Source organism: Lemur catta, chromosome 14, assembly GCF_020740605.2.
Source record: "Lemur catta isolate mLemCat1 chromosome 14, mLemCat1.pri, whole genome shotgun sequence".
Taxonomy (NCBI): Eukaryota; Metazoa; Chordata; class Mammalia; order Primates; family Lemuridae; genus Lemur; species Lemur catta.
The window spans coordinates 11814816-11837723 of NC_059141.1; the positions used below are offsets into that span (position 1 = coordinate 11814816).

Below are 22908 nucleotides of genomic sequence, written 5' to 3' on the forward strand. Positions count from 1 at the left end.
TTCTCTTTGACCTCTTCTTATGCTTTATTTTGGATTTTTTTGGTTCAATTTTACATGCTCCATTGGTTTATTAGTCCTTTGGTTAATTATTTTAGTAGTTGCTTTAGAATTTTTAGCTTATCACATTCTACCTTTTAGTAATACTATACCAACTCACATATGGTATCATAATCTTCCAGTAGTATATTTCTAGTTCTCCCTCCTGCCCTTTACAGCATTGTTACCATATATTTTACTTATATAGTACATATATTATAAACTTCCCTGAATATTTTCATTATTTTTTAAATTTTTATTTATTTATTTTTTGAGACACAGTCTCGCTCTGTCGTCTGGGCTGGAATAGCGTCAGCCTAGCTCAAAGCGACCTCAAACTCCTGGGCTCAAGTAATCCTCCTGCCTCAGCCTCCCAAGTAGCTGGGACAGGTGCCAGCCACCAAGCCCAGTTAATTTTTAGTAGAGACAGGGTCTTGCTCTTGCTCAGGCTGGTCTCGAACTCCTGAGCTCAAGTGATCCTCCCACCCTGGCCTCCCTGAATTATTTTTTAAATAGTTATTTCCAAAGAAATTTTAATAAGAATTAAAAATCTCATATATTTATCAATGTAATTACTATTTCTTGTGCTCTTAATTCCTTTTTGTAGATTTTTTTCCAACGAGTGTCATTTCCCCTTGCCTGAAGGCCTTCCTTTAACGTTTCTTGTAGGGTTGACCTGCTGGTGATGAATTCTTTCAACTTTGGTATGTCTGAAATGTCTTTATTTCATCTTCATCTTTATTAACATTTTTAATTATTAAAAAATAATGAATAGTTGCATATATTTATAAGGTACCTGTGATGTATTGATACAGATATACAATGTGTATTAATCAAATCAGGGTATTTGGGGCATCCATCACCTCAAGGATTTATCTTTTCTTTGTGTTAGGAACATTTCAATTCTGCTCTTTTAGTTATTTTAAAGTATACCCCAATTTATTGCTGATTATAGTCACTTTGTTGTGCTATATCAAACATTCTCTCTAACTATCTAACTATATTTTTGCAGCCATTAGCCATCCCCACTTTATCCCCCCTTCCCCTCTAGTCTTCCCAGCCTCTGGTAATCATCATTCTACTCTCTGTCTCCATCAGATCAATTGTTTCAATAGTTTTAATAGTTAGCTCCAACATGTGAGTGAGAACGTGTGAGATTTGTCTTTCTGTGCTTGGCTTATTTCATTTAAGGTAATGTTCTTCATTCTTTTTGTGGCGGTATAGTATTCCATTATGTATATATACCACAATTTTTTCATTCATCTGTTGATGGGCCCTTAGGTTGATTCTGTATTTTGGCTATTGTTAATAGTGCTGCAGTAAACATTGGAGTGCAGATACCTTTTTGATTTCCTTTCTTTTGGATATACACCTTAGCAGAGGGATTGTTGGTAGTTATATTTTTAGTTTTTTGAGGATCTTCTATACTGTTCTCCATAGTGGTTGCACTAATTTATATTCCCACCAGCAATGTGCCAGGGTCCCCTTTCTCCACATCCTGGCCAGCATTCATTATTGCTTGTCTTTTTGATAAAAACCATTTTAATTGGGGTAAGGCGATATCTCATTATAGTTTTGATTTGCATTTCTTTTGCCAAATAAAAGTAGAAGTTCAATTTGAATTTCAGATAAACAATATGTTTTAGTATAAATATATCACATATTCATTGTCTGTGGGAAATATTTGTTGTTTATCTGAAATTCATATTTAACTGCGCATCTTAGATTTGATCTGGCAACCTCACTCCGTGTACCTGTGCTCCTTTTCATGCAGCTCCCTCACTTTGGTCCTTGTCCTCATAATGATTTGAATTCAGCCGTCTTAGCCCTTCTTGAAAGGATTGGGCCGTGAATCTCTCCCAGCTCCACATAAATATGTTTTCTTACCTGCCACTGCTCCCAGCAGCAGTGAAAGTGTCCAGAGTAGCAACATCTACACAAAGTTAGAAACATGATTGAGTCTGGCTAAAATAAGTTTTTAAAAGATTGGCATAATTCAAGTTCATTTAGACCTCTGGGGGAAAATGGGTAGATTCTGATAAATTGGGCCTGGAAATCCTGTTCTTGACTCACCGTGGCAGTTCCTTCAGGTTCTGCACACAACCAGATAGCACTGAAAGGTCCTTTTATAGGCAAACCTTATCTTTTTGAGTAGCACCATGGAAAAGCGGCATGAAAAAAGAGAAAGTTCCAAGGATATATTTCTAGTTTTAATCATAGGTAAACCAAAGTTGACAGAGTAGGTGAAGTTTCCCACATTATTTGTGGGAAGATGAGTGAAAGGTAGATATGTGAGTATGTAATGCTCAGAATCACCATAATTTCCTTGTAGTGAAGGTTCTAGTCTTCTTGCCCCTTTTTTAGTTTACATGAGCATGTGTGAAGCTAAGTTGTTTTCACAGACTTGATGACAACAGTCTTGAAAATAAATACCAAGAACTTACCAACTCATGCAGTTTTTGTATAACTTTGCCTAACCCTCACATACAGTGAAACAGAAACAAGCCTTCAAGATATTTCATTTCTTTCTACAAAGCAGTTGACATTTTATTTTGATAGTTCAAAAACTAATTTATTTCTCAATGACAAAATTAAGAAAAGAATAAATAAGCTAACAAAAGGAATTGGAGATACTGCCGAGAGTATAGAGGTGGATTCAGTGACCCCATCATTAGATGAAATTATGAATAAGACAGAAAGATACAATTCAACTTGGAAAAAATAATCTAGGGAAAATAATCTGAAAGAAAAATGTCTGATAGAAAAGAACTGGGATGTTTTTATGATAAATTACTTACAATAAATTCTTAAAAGACTGCAATATGATACCATAATTTTAAGACACCAGAACCATTTATACTGACAATGTCACAGATACAGGTTGAAAGATATGAAATAGCCATGTTCATAGGTCAAAAGTGGTAAAAAATAATTCAGTCCCCTGGCAAAGTCTACAGGCACAGAAACAAAGCAAGAAAATTATTTGTGTACATGAAAGTTGGGCAAGGGAAATGTTAAAATAAAGACAGAAGGCAGAAGGGGCAAGGCAGGAATTCTCTGGGTGGGAGATGTGGGAATTCCCACCCAATCCTTCATTTCTCAGCCTTGAGACCTGTTCTCAGGGAGTCTCCTTCAACCTTGATTAAGTTGGTTGTCTTAGGACTTCCCTCACTTGAGACCCATCATTTATGGGTCATGTCATAAACACAGAGAAGGCTGGAATTCTCTGGGTCTTGTGGTCACATCTTAGCATGTAGCCCAGTGCTTGATACATAACAGGGCATCAACACTTTCCTGTTGAATGAATGAACAAACAAATGAGGGAATGAATATGAAAACAATTTATTATGTATATTTCTACAGTAACCACTACCTCTACAATCTCACAGTAAATATCTGTGAAGTCTTTTACTTGAAACAAGCAGAAAACATAAACAAAAACTGTCTAGAAGCTTCTAAGAACTGAAGTCTTCCATCTCTGTAGTATTTAGTCATGGTAATCCTATATTAACTCTATGATCATATCCTATGGGAACCAACCTTCACTCTGGTTTTACCATAAAGCAATTTATATTTTGTGAATTAGCAAATAGTACACACAAAATCTGTAAGTTGAAATGTAGATAGCACAAAAATTTAATCCATAATTAGGGTGACCTGTTTAATATAGGCTGTATAATTAGAACCAAGAGTCACCAAATTTTGAAAAGACTATAGTCTTAGGGGAGTTATTTTGTAAACTAAAATAGGTTCAAATTTTAGAATGTTTCAGGGAGATTCAATTTCTCCAATTTATAAAAACTAGCAAGGGAATGGTACATAATCAGCAGTCTATCGTGTCAGATCTGGATGAATGATTAAATCTAATTCTGTTGAACTCTTTAGCTGGGTTGTAAAATTTTATAAACTATATTGTTTCATTGAGACTACTAATGTGCAATCTAGAAATGTCTGTATTGTATGTGGCAGAGTTGCTAGCGTGTTTATACAGGACATTGCATAAACTCTATTCCCTAACTTCCATTGCAGGAAGATGGGGCCAAGTGACCAACCTCTGGCCAATGAGATGTGAGTGCATGGATGTGCACCAGTTCCAATCCTGTTCATAAAAACCCACACGTGGTCCTGCATGTTCCTTCCCTTCTGTGGCTTGATGCAGACAAACACAAAACCTTGAAGGCCATGTGTTGAATCTGGCAGAACTACAGGATGGAAGGAGCCTTCATAGAGGAAAGCCATCCACCAATAATGAACACCCATTTTAAATTGTACATGAGCAAGAAATAAATTCTGTTATTTTAAGCCCTGAGATTTGAGTACATAGCAGTTAGCATTGCCTTAACAAATAGAGATTATTTACATACTGTTTCTCCTACTTCCATGAACAGTTTGGGTACCAAATGCTGGGCTGTACGTTTCACCATGAAATTTGGATGGTACTTAGACATAACACAAATACTTGGACAGATTTTTTCTAATACTTGGTTTTTAAAAACTTCTTTCCTGCCATTTCCCAAATTTTAAAAAACAACTGTTTAAGTCTTCACTTCATTTTTGCAGGATTTTATTTTTAATGGACGTTTTTTAGTTCAATCCCTGGTGGTGACCATTGTTTCACAGGTAATATGAAGCCATATGATACCCAGGGTTTAGTGAAAATTCACCCAGTGTTGCCTAGGCCCCCAGATACTATTTATGTGAAGTTGGAGAAGCTTGATGTTCTGGGTACATAGGAGACTCTCAAAGACCAGAATTGGAGTGGAGCTACTACCCAAACCCTGCTTTCCACCAGCCTCTGTTGGTCTCTAAATCTCAGGATTGCAAATTTGAAGATAAGACTTTTTGATGGTGATGGAGCCTTGACAGTCCTCACCTAGATACCTCATGACATTGAAAGCCAAGATAGGCTGTCACTGAGAAATAATTACATATCTTCTGAATATATCAGAGCATTGCATAACATTGATTCAACTTTGACTCTGAAACCTTGGACATTTAGAAATAACAATGCCAAACTTGTAAGCTTCCAATCAAGTAGTTATATTGGCAGAGGAGTTAAATATTGATTTAAGTTTAGACTCTGATCCTGGCAACCTTGTGATAACAAACTCCAGCTGAGAAAAAGTAAGGGCCTGGAGCACCTGTGTGGCCAGATGACCGGCCTGTTAGCCAAACGAAGTCTCATTTACTTAACCTTCAGAGAGCCTGGCCTGCCACTACTATCTAGCTCAGGCTCTTGCCAGGGCCCTCAAAGGGAAGGAGGATGTGCTGTCCTGAGCCTCCCAGAATTCCCTGAACAGAAAAATCCCGTGAATATCTGGGGGTTGTTATTGCTTCACATCTTCCAGAGCAACCATCCTGCCAAAGGTGAGGGGATGTAGCTCATCAAGACCCAAAATGTGTAATTATAGTCAACCTGCCTCTGTTATGCATGAAGATGGTTTACGTTGTGGAATTGAATAACAAGCATACCTGTCTGTCTTAGTCTGTTTTGTGTTGTTGTAACAGAATATCTGAGACAGGGTAATTTATAAAGAAAAGAAGTTTATTTGGCTTATAATTCTGGAGGTTGGGACATTCATAATCATGTGACCCATGTGGTGAGGTCTCATACTGCTTCAACTCATGGTCGAAAGTGAGAGTGTGGAAACAGGCATGTGGTAAAAGAAGAAACAGGAGGAAAAACAACTCGCTCTCATTGCAACTGATGCAGTCCCTCCAAGGGGAGAACTCACTCCTGAGAGAAGGCATTAATCTATTCATGAGGGACCTGCTGCACCCATGACCCAAGCACTTTCCTCTTGGCCTCACCTCTCAACACTGCAATAATGGTAATCAAATTTCAACATGAGTTTTGGCAGAGACAAACTGCATCCAAACCATTGAAATCTCTAAAATTTTATAGAATTAATGATTGTTTTCCACATTTCTTAAGTTTTTGCATTTAATCTTCCAATGAGCCTGCTGAAGGAGTAGCTGTTTTTCATATGGAGACAGTGAGATGCAGATACTTTAAGCAACTTGCCCAGGGAAACACATTTGGTAAGAAGCAGAGCTAAGATTGGAGGGACAAGTTCTTTCTGCCTGCCCCACCTGATTTGCTTGTGTCTGTCTACAGAAGGCCATGTTCTCCTGGGCTGTGTTAGCCTAGCATTGATCAAAAATATGCTCAAAGATGAGTACAGCTGGCTGGATTATGTGTGTAAAAATGAGTATCTGCTTTCCAAAACAAATTTATACAAATATTTTTTGGATAGTTTATTTTTTGTTTTATTTGTATTTTCTCCCTATCAATAATGCAGCAAATGGCAATTTTATTCAGTATAAATACAACTTTTGTCATATTGAATATGACAATCATTTCTTTCCTAGGCTATCACAGTAGTCTTCTAACTGCTGCCTTTGCCCTTGGACTCTCACCTTGTTTTTTTCGTCTTCTGTATCCTGTCAGACAGACAGTTCTAAAATGCAGTTCCAGATGGCTGACTAGAGACATCAGACATCCCTCCCTTCCAGAAAGAAGAATCAACGTTTTGAATTGACAATCATATCTTGAGTAGAATATCTAGGAAAGAACACCAGAGTCTAAAGTAGAACTCATGGGAAACTCCTGAGGCACAGAGGAGAGGGAAGTAACATTCTAAGCATGTGGACCACTACCTTTCCTTCTTTGAGCAAGTTTGAGTTGGAGCTTTTGGTTCATGCAAATGAAAGCATCCTAACTGATGCAGATTGATGGTTCTTAGAATAAGTCTTCATGTGTTAATCAACTTGCATATATTTTGGTAAAACATGGAATGAATAGTGTTTTCAATTTTTCATGTTTTCATACCCCTGTGTCTTTGCCTATGTCATTCCTTCTCTCTGGAATGTCCTTCCCATCATGTCATCTTGGCAATTCCCTACCCATCTTTTAAGACCTAACACAAATACCCGTTTCTCTTTTAGGATATTATTGTTTGGACACGGCCTAATGTTAACTACCTGATGCTAGTGGATTGATTCATTGTTCCCAGTAGTGTGATGGTTGTTAAAAAAATATTTATTTGCTCTTCTACTATATGCCAGGCACATGCCAGGCACATACAACATGCAACCCCCTTAAGGAGTTTACAAATCAGATATACAGAGAAGTGAGCCAGCAATTACCATATGGAGAGGCAAGTGTTGAGATAGGAAAGGTCCTGGGTACAGTGGATGTATAGTGGGGGAGCCCCAAATCAAGTCTTAGGGGGTGTGGATAATGGGGGTGAGGAAAGACTTCCTGGAAGAATTGATGTCTACACAGAGATTTAAGAATGAATAAGAGTTACACAGATAGGAAGACAGGGAAAAGATCATCCCAGGAAGAGGAAGAGTTTGTGTCAGCATCCAGCAGCATCAGAAATCAGGGCCCTCTTGGGAGAGAGGCCAGACTGTAGAGCTCTAGAAGGAGCATGGTGAGAGATGAGGCTAGAGTCCAAGGTGACAACCAGACCAAGAGGGACCTGGCAAGGCTCACTAAGGATGGTGGATTCTGTCTCAGGGACCACTGGGAAAATGTTTGTTTGAGTTGTGCTTTGGAAAGATCAAAGACATTGAAGAGACATGATGGGTCTGGAGGACCCCACTGGGAGGAGGAAGACCAGTTTGGAAGCTTTGGACCTATTCAGTCCTCATCTCCTTGTTTTTCATCTCTCCTGCAATATCTGGTTAGGAGTAGACACAGAACTTAAAGATGATGGAAAAAGCAGCAATTTTTGGTACTTTGTTCATGGGCCTACCAAGAGGGTATCATTTTGGACCTGGACGTCTGCTTAAGTGATCAGAATGACATCAACAATATTAATTATGGACATGATGACAGTATCAGGTAAATCATATTTCCAAGCTCAGATTTGTAGCAAAATTCAACAATCATTTGTGATTCTACAGACAACTCCAAATTTTAGATTTTTATCAACATATACAAAAGATTTATTGGATATTGGACAATGATGATAAAAGAAAGGAATGCATTTCATTACCATTAGATTTTATTGGCAGTAAGACTCAGTGGTCAAATGACAGCAGCCTCCTAACATGGAGTGAGGGTGAGCAGAACTTCCTCCCTCACAGTTTCTAGACTACAGAAGTTGAACCTGTGGAGCAAAAACAATAAAAAGTCACCTCTTCCTGGCACACATCTGGAGTCTTGAGCATGAGAAGAGTCTCTGCTCCCACCTCAGTCTGAGCAAGGGCACACCCTGTGTCTGAGGTTGGACAATGGCTGAGGGAAGACCTCTTTTGTTAAAAGAGCTGAATTCTCATTTTCAATTTTGTTTTATGCTTTTAGAATAGTTGACAGAGGAGCTGTCAACAGACACCCCAAAGATCAGGAAGGGCTGTTACCAAACACTTTGCACATGTCTACCAACGCAAGTGAGGAAGAGCAGGGTCACTAGAATGGAAACTGATAAAAAATTCCAAGGTGCTATTGTTAAGTTGGCTAACAATTCTTATTTTAATTCAATATTTGAAAATAATTGACTAGTTTTTCTCATTAAGATTGAATAATACTTAGGATGCTTTGGAGATAGTTTTCTTTAGTAAAATATTTTAGCATACATAAAGCAGCTGAAACACAAAACGTGCTCAGAAAATGCTTTTTTCCCTTTCGTGTTCACTTCCTCCATGTGTTCTGATGACTGGCAGCATCGCAAATAGGAAATTGAAAATTAATACCAATATCAATAAAAGACTCAAGAAATGAAGGCCACCCAGTCTCTATATATTATTAAAATTGAACTGAATTTGTTTTGTAGTAGTAAAGAACTTGCTGGAGTAAAACTTCCTGCACAGAACTTCTGGCATAGTACCTTCATTTAATTATCTTAAAATCAGGATAATAAAAATACCTTCCTCATAGAGTATATATTTTTATTTTAACAGCTTTATTGAGCTTTAATTTACCTAGAATAAACTGTACATATCTAAAGTACTAACTTTTCTCACACACACAACACACATACACCTCTGAAACCATCACCAAAGTCAAGATTGTAGACATATCTATCACCCCCAGATTTTCTTCCTGCACCTTTGTAATTCCTTCTTCCCACCTCTCCAATCTTCTTTCCCCCAGGCAATCACTGGTCTGCTGACACTACCGAGTAGTTTGAATTGTTTAGAGTTTTATATGAATGGAATCTAAGGTCTAACCTCTTTTGTCTAGTTTCCATATTCAGTATAATTATTTTGAGATTCATCCATGTTGCTGCATATATCACTAGTCATTTCTTGTGCTACTGAGTAGTATTCAGTTGTGTGGATACACCACAGTTTGTTTATCCATTCCCCTATTGGTGGACATTTGGGTTGTTTCCAGTTCTTGGCTATTAAAATAAAAGCTGTTATGACTATTCAGTATATAACTTTGTATGTACATATGTTTTCTTAACTTTTTGGTAAATGTCTAAGAGTGAAATGGTTGAATCAAATAATAGGTAGGTGTATGTCTGTTTTTTTAATTTTTTATTTTTTGAGACAGGGTCTTACTCTGTTGCCCAGGCAACAGTCATGACCATAGCTCACTGAAACCTTCTACTCCTGGGCTCAAGCTGATCTTCCTGCTTCAGCCTCCCAAGTAGCTATGACTACAGCTCTGTGCCACCACACCTGGCTAATTTTTTTGTAGAGATGGGGTCTCACTGTTGCCCAGGCTGGTCTCTAACTCCTTGCCTCAAATGATCCTCCCATCTCAGCTTCCCAAAGTGCTGGGATTATAGGCATGAGTATGTCTGGCTTTTTAAGAAACTGCCAAACTGCTTTCCAAACTGGTTGTAACATTTTATATTCTCATCAGCACTGTAGGGGAGTTCAAGATTCTTCGTATCCTCAACAGTACTTGATATTGTCAATCTTCTTAATTTTTCTCAATTTTAGCCATTGAAATAGGTTTATGGTGGTATCTCATTCTAGTATTGATTTGCATTTTTCTAATGACTAACCGTATATCTTTTTCAGTTCTTTCATCTTGTGAAATTTATTTGTGTTTTTTATTTAAAGTGAGGACCAAATGACATGAAGACAGAAGCAGCACAGTACTTGCCTTAGAATTTGGATTAATACTCAAACATGCTTGGGCTAATATTGGTATTAATTACTGTGATTATCCTTAGTTCACTTTTCTGGTAGTTCCCCATAATAAACATCCTTTGGCTCCCACACACTTCAGTCCTAGTTAGAACTAAGGATTGACCTCCTGGACCTTTGTATTCTGTGTCACTGAAAGAAAACCAATGACACAGAACAGCCTATTTCTGTTCTTTCATAAATTAAATGTGTTCCTGACAAATTAAGTGACAATTTGGTAGCTCAAGAAGTTTGGGGAAGATAGACACATTAGGCACACACGTAGCACAGGGCCCAGCTGCCAAATGAAACATTCTTTTCACCTTAGGATCATGAAGCCAGGTTCTCACTCTAACACTTAATTTGTATCAGACAGCACAACATTTATCTACAAATCTGTGAAAGGTGTTTTCCTGAAGTTCTGCACTTTCTCCTAAAGGAACAAAAGGCATTGGGGAAGCAACTGTGACTGGGCAGTGGGTGAGCCACCATCAGAGGTTTAACTTAAAGTAGACTTTTAGTAGCAAAATCCCTCTGGATTTTCATTACTTACAGTTTTCCATCATTTGTTTCCACTGTGATCTTGGATGCTCCCACTCTGGGTAGAGTTGGGTTGATCACGTTGTTATACCAAATAAATTTAACCTTCTGCAAGTCCCCAACCTCCACATCTGCGTCAAACTCATTGGAATGAGTACTCTCTGGTTTGAGAGAGCCCCTTAGGAGTAGAGAAGTTAACAAAAACATACATGAGCATATTTAAACATACATATAAATAAACATACATATAATCTCATATACACATATGTATTTCTAAAATCAGCTTACACTGCATCTCTAGCTAAGTTGATTGGTGCTGCATTTGTCATTCCAATGTATTAAATAAATTCAGACATGTATGTTAACTCAGAGCTAGTCCATTTGCCATCAATGACTCATATTACTTTAAAGTCACCTTTATGTTAATCAAACTTCAAACACGTTTAGTCGCAATCCTTCCAATTTAACAGATGATAACATCATTATATTATTTTTTACCATCTGTTTTGTGGGCAGAATAACTAGTTACTGACTATAAGTCAGATGCTAGGCATCAATGTAAACATTAATAGTTTTCTCAGGAAATAGGATGAAAAAAATCAGAAACCGAATTTTGAATAGTATTAAGATGCAAGTGTGACAAAATTTCTTCCTTTTTATTATACATAACAGTACTTGACTCCCATACAGTAATGAATAAACAAACCCTTATGCTGATAACATATGTTATACCTACACAGTATTCCAACATTGAAGAAGCTTAGAGTGATATATTACTCACTTGAAAATTTCATACTGCTTAGAGTTTCCTTTATTTCCAAACAAAGAAACCAGCACGTGTCCTGTAACCTTTCTTCCAGACAGTGTGACAGTTACCTTATACCTCCAACCTGCAAGGGGACAAAATTTGCAAAATGTCACCTTGTGGAGGAGGTCACTGAAAACAGGATAATTTGGATCCCACTATTGCTGAATTTTGAATAATTTATATATTATGTTGGTAATTTTTCAAATAAAATAGTCATAGATATTCCGTATTCCTTTATCTAAACATTCAGGGGATAGACATTGGGTAGTGGGGGCTGTGCAGAATTTTTCCAAAGTTAATAGATGATTTTTTTCAAGCCAAGGGACTAAGTAATACCTTTTGCTTCCAATTCTCAACCTAACAGTTTATTCATGAACGTTACAAGAACTTTATATTAAAAGGTAGTGTTAAAATAGTAGTGGGTGATATTTTCTTCAGTTTATTTTTATAGATGACCAAATTTTAGACTAATGTAATCTTTTTGTTTAGTCTACAGTTATTTTAAAAATTCTATAATTCAACTTTTTTTGGCCATTGGAAATATATTAATTATTGAAAACCAAAAGAATGTTCCCTTGGTACTAGCCAATAGTGAACTACCAATTTTTGCCATTTAGAGGTAGTCTGGGCAAATTGGATAGGGGATACAATTTGTCTTTAGCTCTACTATATGGTTAAACCATTAACTTCTATCCCAGTAGTTTTGTTTCTTTATTACCCAGAAAAGAAACCTGGAGCCTGTCCCATCCTTCACCATTTCTACATCTAATTCCCATCACCCATAGAATCTACAATCCTACATAGCTCTTGAATCTGCCAACTTCTTTCCATTCCCACAACCTCTGTCATCTCTTTCTCCTGCATAACTTTCTGCTTGTAAAAAACCTCAGAATTTTGCCCAGTGAAATCTTTTGACTGACTACAAAGAGGCTGGAGCTGAGGAAGACTTCTGAATTCAGCATCAGGATCAAATATAATTAATTTTATTTTTATATCATTAAGAGTTCAGGCTCCAAACTCTGTTCTGCCACCCTAATTAGCCATGATTACCTTGAGCCTAGCATTGAGCATTTTTTCACATTGGGGAGGAGTGTTTAAAGCTTTTATATAGAAAAGCAATTTCATACATTTTCAGTGGACATGATAAAATACATAGCATTCAGAATATAAAGTAAAGAAAATAGAAACTTACGGGCAAAATTACTGGCAGCACCAGTGTTTAGATAAAATTTCTGGCCCACTTCATTTGTTTTCCCATGAAATCTATCAGCATAATGGCCCATCTGTGGGCAGCCTCCACTTGGACAGGGGAAGCACTTGTTCTAGTGAAAACAAACAAAGGATGAATGAGGATGCCCGTCTTTTAAGAATGCACTGTTTCCCCCCCTACATGTTGCAATTCAAATATCTACAGCCAATTCTGTTCTGGTAGTAAAAGGGATATGCAAAATAGGATTTATTAGGAGGAAAATAGGCTCAAATGTCAGGCTTTTTCCAATAATTCCTTTAGCTCACATTTAGCGTATTAAGACCTGAGGGATTCAGATCCCAGAATTCTCCCAGTATAGAGAGAAAATGCTCCAGTTGGCCTGTGGTTTAACCTTGAGGATGATGTCTGGAGGAGACAGATATAACAGGAAAATGTCCTCTTTTTCTGGACCAAGGAAGTGTGGGAAGAAGAGATGGATAGGGAGGAGCAGAGTTGGCAGGACAAGCATCGCAATTCCCACTGTGAAGGGTGAGGCTACTCCACAGTCCAGGCAAGTGTGCACTCCTGGGTCAGTGGATCTGATGATAGGCTCGGCACAGTCTCAGGAGTTGCATTGAACAAAAGCCAGGGGGACCAGGCAGGAAGAAATGGCCAAAGTTCTCTGAGGGCATTGCTGGAGCCAGAAGAGTAGCTGAGCCCCAGACCTCATCGCTAAATGCCAGCAGTGTGCCCATCAATAAGACAGAAGGGATACTGCCTAGAGTTCAAAGCTTCCATCAGACCCTGGGTGAATGGACCCCCAAGTTGGTCCCTCTTCTGAACACACACGGACCATCATCAGCAAGATCACCTGGCCCTAGGACTGGCTTGGAGAGAAGCTAGAAGTTCCAAAGGGGGAGAAATCTGCAAGACTGAGACTTTTTTTTTCATTTTTTCTTTTCTTGTAGAGCTGGGATGTCACTATGGTGCCCAGGCTGGTCTCGAACTCCTGGCCTCAAGCAATCCTACTTCCTTGGCCTCCTAAAGTGCTGGGATTACAGGCATGAGTTACCGCGCCCAGCCCTATTTTCTTATAAACGTGCTGAGTATCACTTAAGAGAACTGTGTATTATTGAATCAGTCTAAGTTTTAACTGGATGAGACCTAAAGGTTTTTAGTTTGTTTCTTTATTTTTTTTTTCTCATTACATAGTGTTGGGTATCAGGGAAGAAGATAAAAATAAAGTTAAAACAAAGAAAGAGCAGGGGGCTTCTGTTTTAACTTGTATGCAAGCAATAGTGTGAATAAAATTTGTACCCTCTCTCCCATAATAGTTAACATTTGTTGAATGCTAATTATTATATTTTTGGCTCTGGGCTAAGCAATTAACATATCTGTTTTCATTAAGTCCTCCCACCAAATATGTTGAGTCTACCATTTTTATTTATATATGTAGGCGATAAAACTTCCTTAGAGAAGCGTTTTGCCTAAGATCATTCAGCTATTTAGTGGTGAAACCAGGATTCAGGTGCTCTCTCTTACTCACTAAGGTGTATCTCCTTGGTAGTTATAACTTTACCTGGCACATTTGTTACTGAAAATTTTCTTCATTAAATGGCATTGGTTTCAAATTTTGATTTGAATAATTTATGGTGAAAAGAAAAGCCAATTTTATAAAAAACAATAGACAATAGATATGTCATACTTGGAATCACATGTAAGAACCCAACTGAAATATCAAGAAGATACCAAATAAGATGAAAACTCAAAAAAATCTTGACAATTATGAGATTGCATGAAAATATCCACATGTCCGTACTTATATAGTTTAAAGGTTCAGCACTTAAATTTTTTTCCATATTCATCGGCATCCTATAGACATAGCTCAGATTTCCATAGACTATTTTTTATTTGTTTATTTAGGATTATTTCTAAAACAAGTTTGAACACTTACCTGATGTGTACAGAAATGATAGAGGTGAAAGTAGACATGGGACATTTCCACATACAAGCCCATTTCTCTGATGTCCTCAAATTTATCACTATTATTAATAAAACACATCTCTACGATTAAAGGTATATATAAGTAGGAAAGTATAAACCATTCATTGAATGATGTCATGTACAGGGAATCACACCAGTCATGAGAAGTGACAGCCACAAAATTCTTTAAGTGGAAGGTGGAGTTTACTTACTGCAGTGAAAACACTATAAGCGGAACAAGAGAATCCAGCAAAGCCATCAGGGTTGTCGATGCTGTCAGCATAATACTTGTAGCTTCTTAAGTGATTACAGGCTACAAAGTCACGAGTTCCTTTGAAATCAGACATGATTGATTATACATCAATAATAGACTTTATTTTTCCAAGTTAATGTCATGATCAGAATATAGTTGTTGAATAGTTTCTCTAATTAGTGTGAACTCACACAGGTCACAGAGTAAATTATGAAGTATATTTATGATTTGCAATACAATCAGAAGGACTCTTTAAGACTCGAATAGGTAGCATTATAGCTAAATGAAATGAAAAATAACTTTACAAGGAAAAGAGTGGTCCACATAGATATTGGTGTAACTTAGGAAGATATTCCCTGAATTGGATTCTTGGAAAGTTGACTGCAAATACGCTTTCTATCCCAGTCTCCTCATGCCCATTTCTCCCAATGAAAACCTACGTCTGACGGATACACTTAAAAGTCTTTTGTTATATAAAATCTGAGAACCATACAATTCCAAAGTATTTAGTAAGTTTAGTAAAACCAAACACAAACTTTCTCCCAAGAAAATATCTTTGTACTCATAATAATTTTACCTTCCCAGATCCCATCTATGTCAACAATCTGAGAGAGAATGTTCTTCTGACACCCGGGCATTTCTATTCCTCCATTCGGAAAGAAATCTAGGTGGCCCACAGTTTGGCTCATTCCAAAACCTGAAGAATTTTTAAAATAAAAGAAGGCTTATGTTAATGTTTAGACTCAAGACACTATGAAACCCTCTAGGAGGACAGTTGAGGAACTCACCCAGATTGGGGATTATGGGAGCAGCATCCGTGTGAATTACATCCACAAACTGGGCATCACTGGGGTCCAGTCGGACTAACTCAGGTGTGCCCTCAAAGCAAGGTTCGGCTGGATCCAACCCTAAAGTAAATAGGATGTGTCATTAATTATCTGTCAGTGTTTATATACAATCACTTTTCTTCATTACAGTTACAGTCCCGAGTGTACGTATTGGCTGTAATCACGTTATGCCTGGAAACAGAGACTGGCCTCCATCTCCTGGGCTCACATGATCCTTCTGCCTAAGCCTCCTGAGTAGCTGGGACTACATGCACACCACCATGCCTGGCAGCTTTCACTGTTTTGACCAACCTGTGATGCGTCCAATGGTCCCATTGGTCCTCCTTCCGGCCTCCCCAGCAGCATGGGCCCCCAGGCTGTGGCCAATGACGTGGACGTTGGAAGGTGAGTATTCCAATGACGACTGTTGGAAAGAGGACCTCTTTAGAATGTTTTCAAGAATAGTCATGCATCACTTAATGACAGGGATACATTCTAAGAAATTTGTCCTTAGGCAATTTTATTGTTTTGTGAACATGATAGAGTGAACTTACACAACCTAGATGGTATAGCCTTCTACACACCTAGGCTATATGGTATAGCCTATTGCTCTGAGGCTATAAGCTTGTACAGCATGTGACTGTACTGAATACAGGGTCTCACTATGTTGCCCAGACTGGCCTTGAACTTCTGGGCTCAAATTATTTTCCTGACTCAGCTTCCTGAGTAGCTGGGACTACGTGCACACCACCATGCCTGCCAGCTTTCACTGTTTGGACCAACCTGTGATGCATCCAGTGGTTCCAGTAGGCAACTGGAACACAATGGTAAATAGTTGTCTGTCTAAGCATATCTAAACACAGAACAGGTACAGTAAAAATACACTTATAAAAGATAAAAAGTGGTACAGCCGCATATGGTACTTAACATGAATGGAGTTTGCAGAACAGGAAGTTGCTCTGGGTAAGGCAGTGAGTGATGGTGAGTGAATATGAAGGCCCAGGACATTACTGTGCACTACTGTAGACTTTATAAACACTGTACACTTAGACTACAATAAATTTATAAAAAATATTTTTTCTTCAATAATATATTAACCTTAGCTTACTATAACTTTTATAAAATTTCTTAACATTTTTAACCTTTTGGCTTTTTTTATAATAACACTTAGCTTAAAAGAAACACATTAGTAAACCTGTACAAAAATATTTTCTTTTTTTATATACTTCATCTGTAAGCTTTTTTATATTAAATTTTTTTATTTTTTTACTTTTTAAACCTTTTTATTAAAACTAAGACATAAATACACACATTAGCCTAGGCCCTCACAGGGTGAGGATCATAAACATCACTGTTTTCCACCTCCACACCTTGTCCCATTGGAAGGTCTTCAGGGGCAATAATGCACATGGAGCTGTCCTCTGTGATAACAATGCCTTCTTCTGCAACACCTCCTGAAGGACCTGCCTGAGGCTGTTTTACAATTAACTTTTTTTAAACAAGTAGAAGGAGTACACTCTAAGATAATGATTACAAAGTTAGTCTAGTAAATATATAAACCAGTAACATATTCACTTACTGTCATTATCAAGTACTATATACTGTACATAATTGAATATGCTATATTTTTATATGACTAGCAGCAGAATAGGTTTGTTTACACCGGCATCACCATAAACATGTCAGTAATACATTGTGCTCAACATCACAAACGCTGTGATGTCACTAGGCCACAGGAATTTTTTTAGCTACATTATAGTCTTATGGAACCACCATCATATATGCAACCTGTCATTGGCCTAAACGTTGTTATGTGGTACGTGACTATATTTGCAGAATTCAAGAAGGGCACAGAAGGGGAACCTCCAAAAACTTGAATTTTAAAAAGGCACTGTGTCCCATGAAAGAAAATGACTTTTTTTTTTTCCCACAGTTATAATGAAAAATGAAAATGGGCTTAACTTTTAAATTGGTGGAAGGAGATCTATTTTGTTTTTCTACTATATAGAGAGAACCCTCTACCCTACTATGTAGAGAGAACATGGACATGAAGAGTTGTTACTCAGAGATGATGAAGCAAGTATTTGGATTAGAAAATAATAATGAAGGCAATTACTTAAGACCATTCAAGTACAATATTTTCTGTGTTTTTTGATAACCAAATCAGTTTAGGTTAATATCATTGTGCTTCTCTTCAAAAAACAAAAATAAAAACAAACTAGTTTAATCTTGAGGTTGACATTGTCATGTCAACTTAGTAATAACTGGTAAAATTAAAACAAATACTGGTTGAGTTCAGTAGAAACAAACTACCCAGTTGCTTGAATAAGTTAATTTAAAAAAAAAAACTAGCATATTGACATAACTAGGGTTGTTAATAATGCCCAAAACCAGATTTTTTTTTTTTTTGCACTTTTCTTTTCAACCCAGGGGAAAGCCAAGTCTTAGTAGTGAAATGTCTTTATAAAGGATCATACCTACAGCTTTTGTTTTAGAAAGAGAATCCAAAGAGCAGTGTGTATGGGTTTTTATGCAACCCAGGGGTAGTTACCTGAAGAACTTCAACAAAATAAGCCACTTCTGCTCCCACAATGCGGATGTTCTGTGAGGCCTGTATGTATCCAGTTCGGGAGCCACTTTTCCAGTCCACACAGAAACAGTTCACACTTTCCACCTCGAACAATTTCTGATGGAAGAGACACAATAAATAGGTAAATAATATAGGATCTTTATCAATTACTAATTAACACATTCGAAGACAAAGATCTATTCCCTCCTTGACCTGCACAACATCATGTCACTTTTAACCTCAAAGCAATAAACAGAACTTCTGGTCTGTTATGCATATGAAATCCCTCCAAAGTTTAACATTGGCTCCAAGCTAGAGGTTTGGCTGTAGTGGGAACTGGAATCTTGGGATTTCTAATGAAACAGATACATAAACATTTAATTTGAGATAAAGTGTATAAAATGTGGTACAATGGGTTGTTCATTAGGTCATCCTAAATGTAATAAGACTACATTGTCCCTTACTAGGATGCACCCAAAGATATTGCCTGTCTTGTTCTCTGCTATATCCTCAGTGTTTAGTTTGTGGAACATAGTAGGTGCTCAACAAATATTTGCTGAATGCAGGAAAGGCTATGTTAGGACCACTTAAATGAATATATTGAAAGCAGTAAGCTTTTCCATGATAGAAAGAATAATCAAACTTTTTGGATGAACCTGTTGTATATCACTGAGGAGTTATTTCACATGAAAATATACTGTACCAGATAACTACTGGAAACCCTGTTTGATGGGGGTTTTATGAATGTTAGTTCTGGTAGGAATTTTGTTTGTTTGAATGAGTGTTTAAACAAATCCCCACCTTTCTCCAGAAAGAAATGGAGAATAATGAAGAAATCTTAGAAATCATCTTCATCTCCTTCATTTTACCAAAGGAAAAATCCGAAGAAGGGAAAGGGTTGGCTAATGTCATAGTCAGCTAAGGAGAAAGCCAGGACTGGAATCTAGGACCTTTATCCTTCTAGTTTAATCTGCTTGTTTCTCCATCTTAATGCAGCAGTTTTGTCAAAGCCAAGCCAAGTAAAAGAAGAGCACAAATGCTTCCAGGATCTTGGAAGCAAATTTTGTACACATATCTAACAAAGATATATTCCTTTTGAACTAAAAATCACATTTTTTCTTCACTGTTGTGTAGAAATTTATTATTACCCTCCCCCCAGTAATCATCAGCTTTAAATTATTTTGGAGGACAGTTGTGGTTTTACTGCTTATTTTTAAACTTGTGAAGAGAATGGACTCTAGTGTGTTTATCTCTCTTCAGGACCAATGGATATGCTCTGCAGTTGACTCATTCAGCTGTTTGTTTGAGCCATAGACGGGCCTGAAATTGAATGGGTTTAGGAGGACCTTTGTGCCTTTTTTATTGATAACCTCTGAGGAAATGGCTACCCCTTTGTGCCACAGATGGCCAAAGAAATTTGATGAATACCTGAATAAACACACAAATAGATGAAATAATAACTAGCAGTTACTAGCATTTGATTTTGTCTTTTAGTTCTTCATTATCAAAGGGCACCTAGCCAAAGGCAAATTAAAGAAAATAGGATGACTGGTGTTGAAATAACAGAAGCCAGAAATGAAAATCTACACAGTTTTCCTAGATATTGCTACCAAAGGAGATCAAAAAGTAGCAAGTGGAAATCAGAGGAAAAAAGAATTAGTTCAGGCAAAATGAGATTGCTTAGCTCTTCACATGGAAGTTAGAAGGTAATGAAAAAACCAGGGGCTTATGACCAGCTGGCATGCCTTGGTATGGCAGTATCTGTTGCTAATATTTTGAAATATCTGTGTATTAGTTATTAAATAACCACTGACTGGAACCACCAAATGCCTGCCAACCTAGCTCCCCTGACCATCCCAGGGCCCCTCATCCCGCCACCACCTCTGGGACCTCCTCTAGGAACCTCAAGACCAGCAGGGGTCAGAGGATCCTCCAGTGCTGTGGTGGCCAGCATGTGTCTGCATTGGTTATGACCAGTGCCTTAGAGGTTGTTAATTTTCACTCTGGAAACAACCTTTCCTTGCCAGATTACCATTTCTCACCTTGCATATATTGACCAGCCAGTCTTCTTCTCCCTTGTCTATGAATCCATGAATAATAAAGCGGGTTTTTCTGTCTGTTTTGAAATTGGAATCACTGATAATTGATGGATCTGCAACAATTTCCTATTTTGGACAGAAAAATGTTTCATATTATTTCTTATGGTATACAGTAGAACCTTGTGTACATGGGGGGAGGTGGTAAGTAGGAAAAGATTGCTGAGATTAGGATCCTTGTGAGTAAGGATCCTTCCGTTACAACCACGCTATCCATAATCTTTATCATGTTACTATTTGCCAGTCATCACATGTTTGCAGTTGTTCAATTTGGGATTGTATGTCTGCTGTAATCTTGGTGGTAAAGATCTTGTCTTCACACAGTGGAAGGCTCTGTGTGTGTGTGTGTTTGTATCTACATATATATGTATTTCTGATATAGAGATACATATAAATATAATCTTGGGAGATTTCATATATATAATATTGGAAGAGTTTATATATTATTTATATATATATATCTCCCCATATTTAGAATATTTATTAAATGGTGCCATGGCAATAGGACAATAATAATATGAAGTTAATGGACCTTTTAGAAACAACTTACATAAAATAATACTTAAGCTCACTGTCCTGAAAGTCTACAATGATGCAAATTCCATTCTGATTTGTTCTCCTTAGAAGACTTGAGTATTCAGTATCCTTAGTACATAAAACAGATAGAACTTAGTCCTGAAAACAATGAGTGTTCTTACTTGGAAGTTGTCTGGGTTTTCATTAGTGTATAGGAGGAAGCGGGTGTTGACATCTTCTGGAGCCCACGGCAATATGTGGAGGGGTCTTTGGACAATTCCTGCCCATGGGGAATCATCGCTGAAGCAGCCAAGTCTTGGGTAGCAAACTTCTTTTCCTGCAATGCCCCAGAAGAGTTTCAAGGGTATTAGTTTAAACCAGAAAGCTCTTTTTAATAGACTCTCTGCCAAATAGGATTTAATCTCATTCATTGGCAGATTTTACTCTTCTTTCTGAAAAATCCTCCTAGTCACACACTTACAAAGAGCTTCAAAAGACAGCACCACTGTTACAGACAGGCTATTGTTCCTCATTTCTGCCACATAGGATCACCTTACTCCCCCTGTGTCTCTGCCCGGTCTCCACCTGGGACTCGTTTTAGCCTCTAAACTCAGATGTCTTCCTTGGGCCATTGGTGCCCCAGAAAGGAGCAGCTGTGTGTCCCCAGGCCTTGATGAGGGAGTGAGGATCTCAATTTCTTATAGCCACCACTGGCTTTGGGCTTCGAGTGGAGAGCTTAAGTTTCATGGAAAGGCTAGAACTGTATATGAAAGACATCACCATTCCTGTGGCGAAAAAGCTGCTTACAGAAAATCAAACAAACAAATCCAGGGTTTGACACAACTCTAGGCTTGAATGTTACCCCATATGGGGACAACTTAAAGGGAGGGTTCTCTCTTCTATTTGAGGAGGATAAACTATATAAATGGTAGGAGTAACAGTAGTAGCTGTTATGGGGGCAGTGTTTCTTGAAGTCTTATTGTGCCAGGTGCTGGGCAAGATGGTTTACTTATCTTACCTAATTCTCATAATAATCCTATGAGAGATTTCACAATAATAATAATATAATTATCCCCATTTCACAGAGGAAGATACTGAAGCACCAAGGAGTTAAGGATTTTGCTCAGGGTGATGCAGTTGTAGGTGGTAGAACCAAGGTTCAAACTCCTAACTTGACCCCAAGCTAGGGGGGCTAAGTTTGCCAAATAAAAACAGAAGTTAAATTTGAATTTCAGATAAACAATATGTCACGTATTCATTGTAGGAAATATTTGTTGTTTATCTGAAATTCAAATTTAAGTGAGAATCTTAGATTTGATCTGGCAACGCTACTCCAAGCACCTATGCTCCTTATCATGCAGCTCCCTCGCTTTAGCCCTTGTCCTCATAGTTGCTTAAATTTAGCTGTCACAGTCCTTCTTGAAAGGATTGGGCCATGAATCTCTCCCAGCTCCACATAAATATGTTTTCTTACCTGCCACTGCTCCCAGCAGAAGTGAAAGTGTCCAGAGTAGCAGCATCTATACAAAGTCAGAAACATGATTGAGTCTGGCTTAGTTTTTTAAAAGACTGGCATAATTCAAGTTCATTTAGACCTCTAGGGGAAAATGGGAAGATTCTGATAAATTGGGCCTGGAAATCGTGTTCCTGACTCACCATGGCAGTTCCATCAGGTTCCGCACACAACCAGATAGCACTGAAAGGTCCTTTTATAGGCAAACCTTATCTTTTTGAGCAGCACCGTGGAAAAAACAGCATGAAAAGAGAGAAAGTTCCAAAGATATATTTCTAATTTTAATCATAGGTAAACCAAAGTTGACAGAGTAGGTAAAGTTTCCCACAGTACTTGTGGGAAGATGAGAGAAAGGTAGATATGTGAGTATGTAATGCTCAGAATCACCATAATTTCCTTGTAGTGAAGGTTCTAGTCTTCCTGCCCCTTTTCCAGTTTATAATTCCCTGTGTAGGTCTGTGGGCACGCGTGCAGCTAAAACGTTTT

The 22908-nt window shown here is 37.8% G+C and overlaps 1 protein-coding gene across 2 annotated transcripts; it reads right to left on the reverse strand.

Annotated features, from left to right (window-relative positions):
- Nucleotides 1-8036: 8036 nt before the first annotated feature.
- Nucleotides 8037-22571, reverse strand: LOC123650235 (pancreatic triacylglycerol lipase). Of its 2 annotated transcripts, XM_045568835.1 has the most exons (13): nucleotides 22566-22571; nucleotides 22384-22429; nucleotides 21092-21246; nucleotides 20340-20462; nucleotides 18280-18414; nucleotides 16041-16152; nucleotides 15690-15809; nucleotides 15479-15598; nucleotides 14861-14979; nucleotides 12669-12798; nucleotides 11450-11558; nucleotides 10682-10846; nucleotides 8037-8156 (listed from the first exon to the last, which is right to left on the reverse strand). In XM_045568835.1, the coding sequence occupies exons 1-13, from the start codon at nucleotides 22566-22568 to the stop codon at nucleotides 8093-8095; spliced, it is 1401 nt and encodes a 466-aa protein (XP_045424791.1). In that variant the 5' UTR covers nucleotides 22569-22571; the 3' UTR covers nucleotides 8037-8092. The 2 variants fall into 2 exon arrangements, with proteins under 2 accessions (XP_045424791.1, XP_045424792.1); XM_045568836.1 differs by lacking the exon at nucleotides 22566-22571 and having other exon boundaries at nucleotides 21077-21246.
- Between the last annotated feature and the right edge of the window lie 337 nt (nucleotides 22572-22908).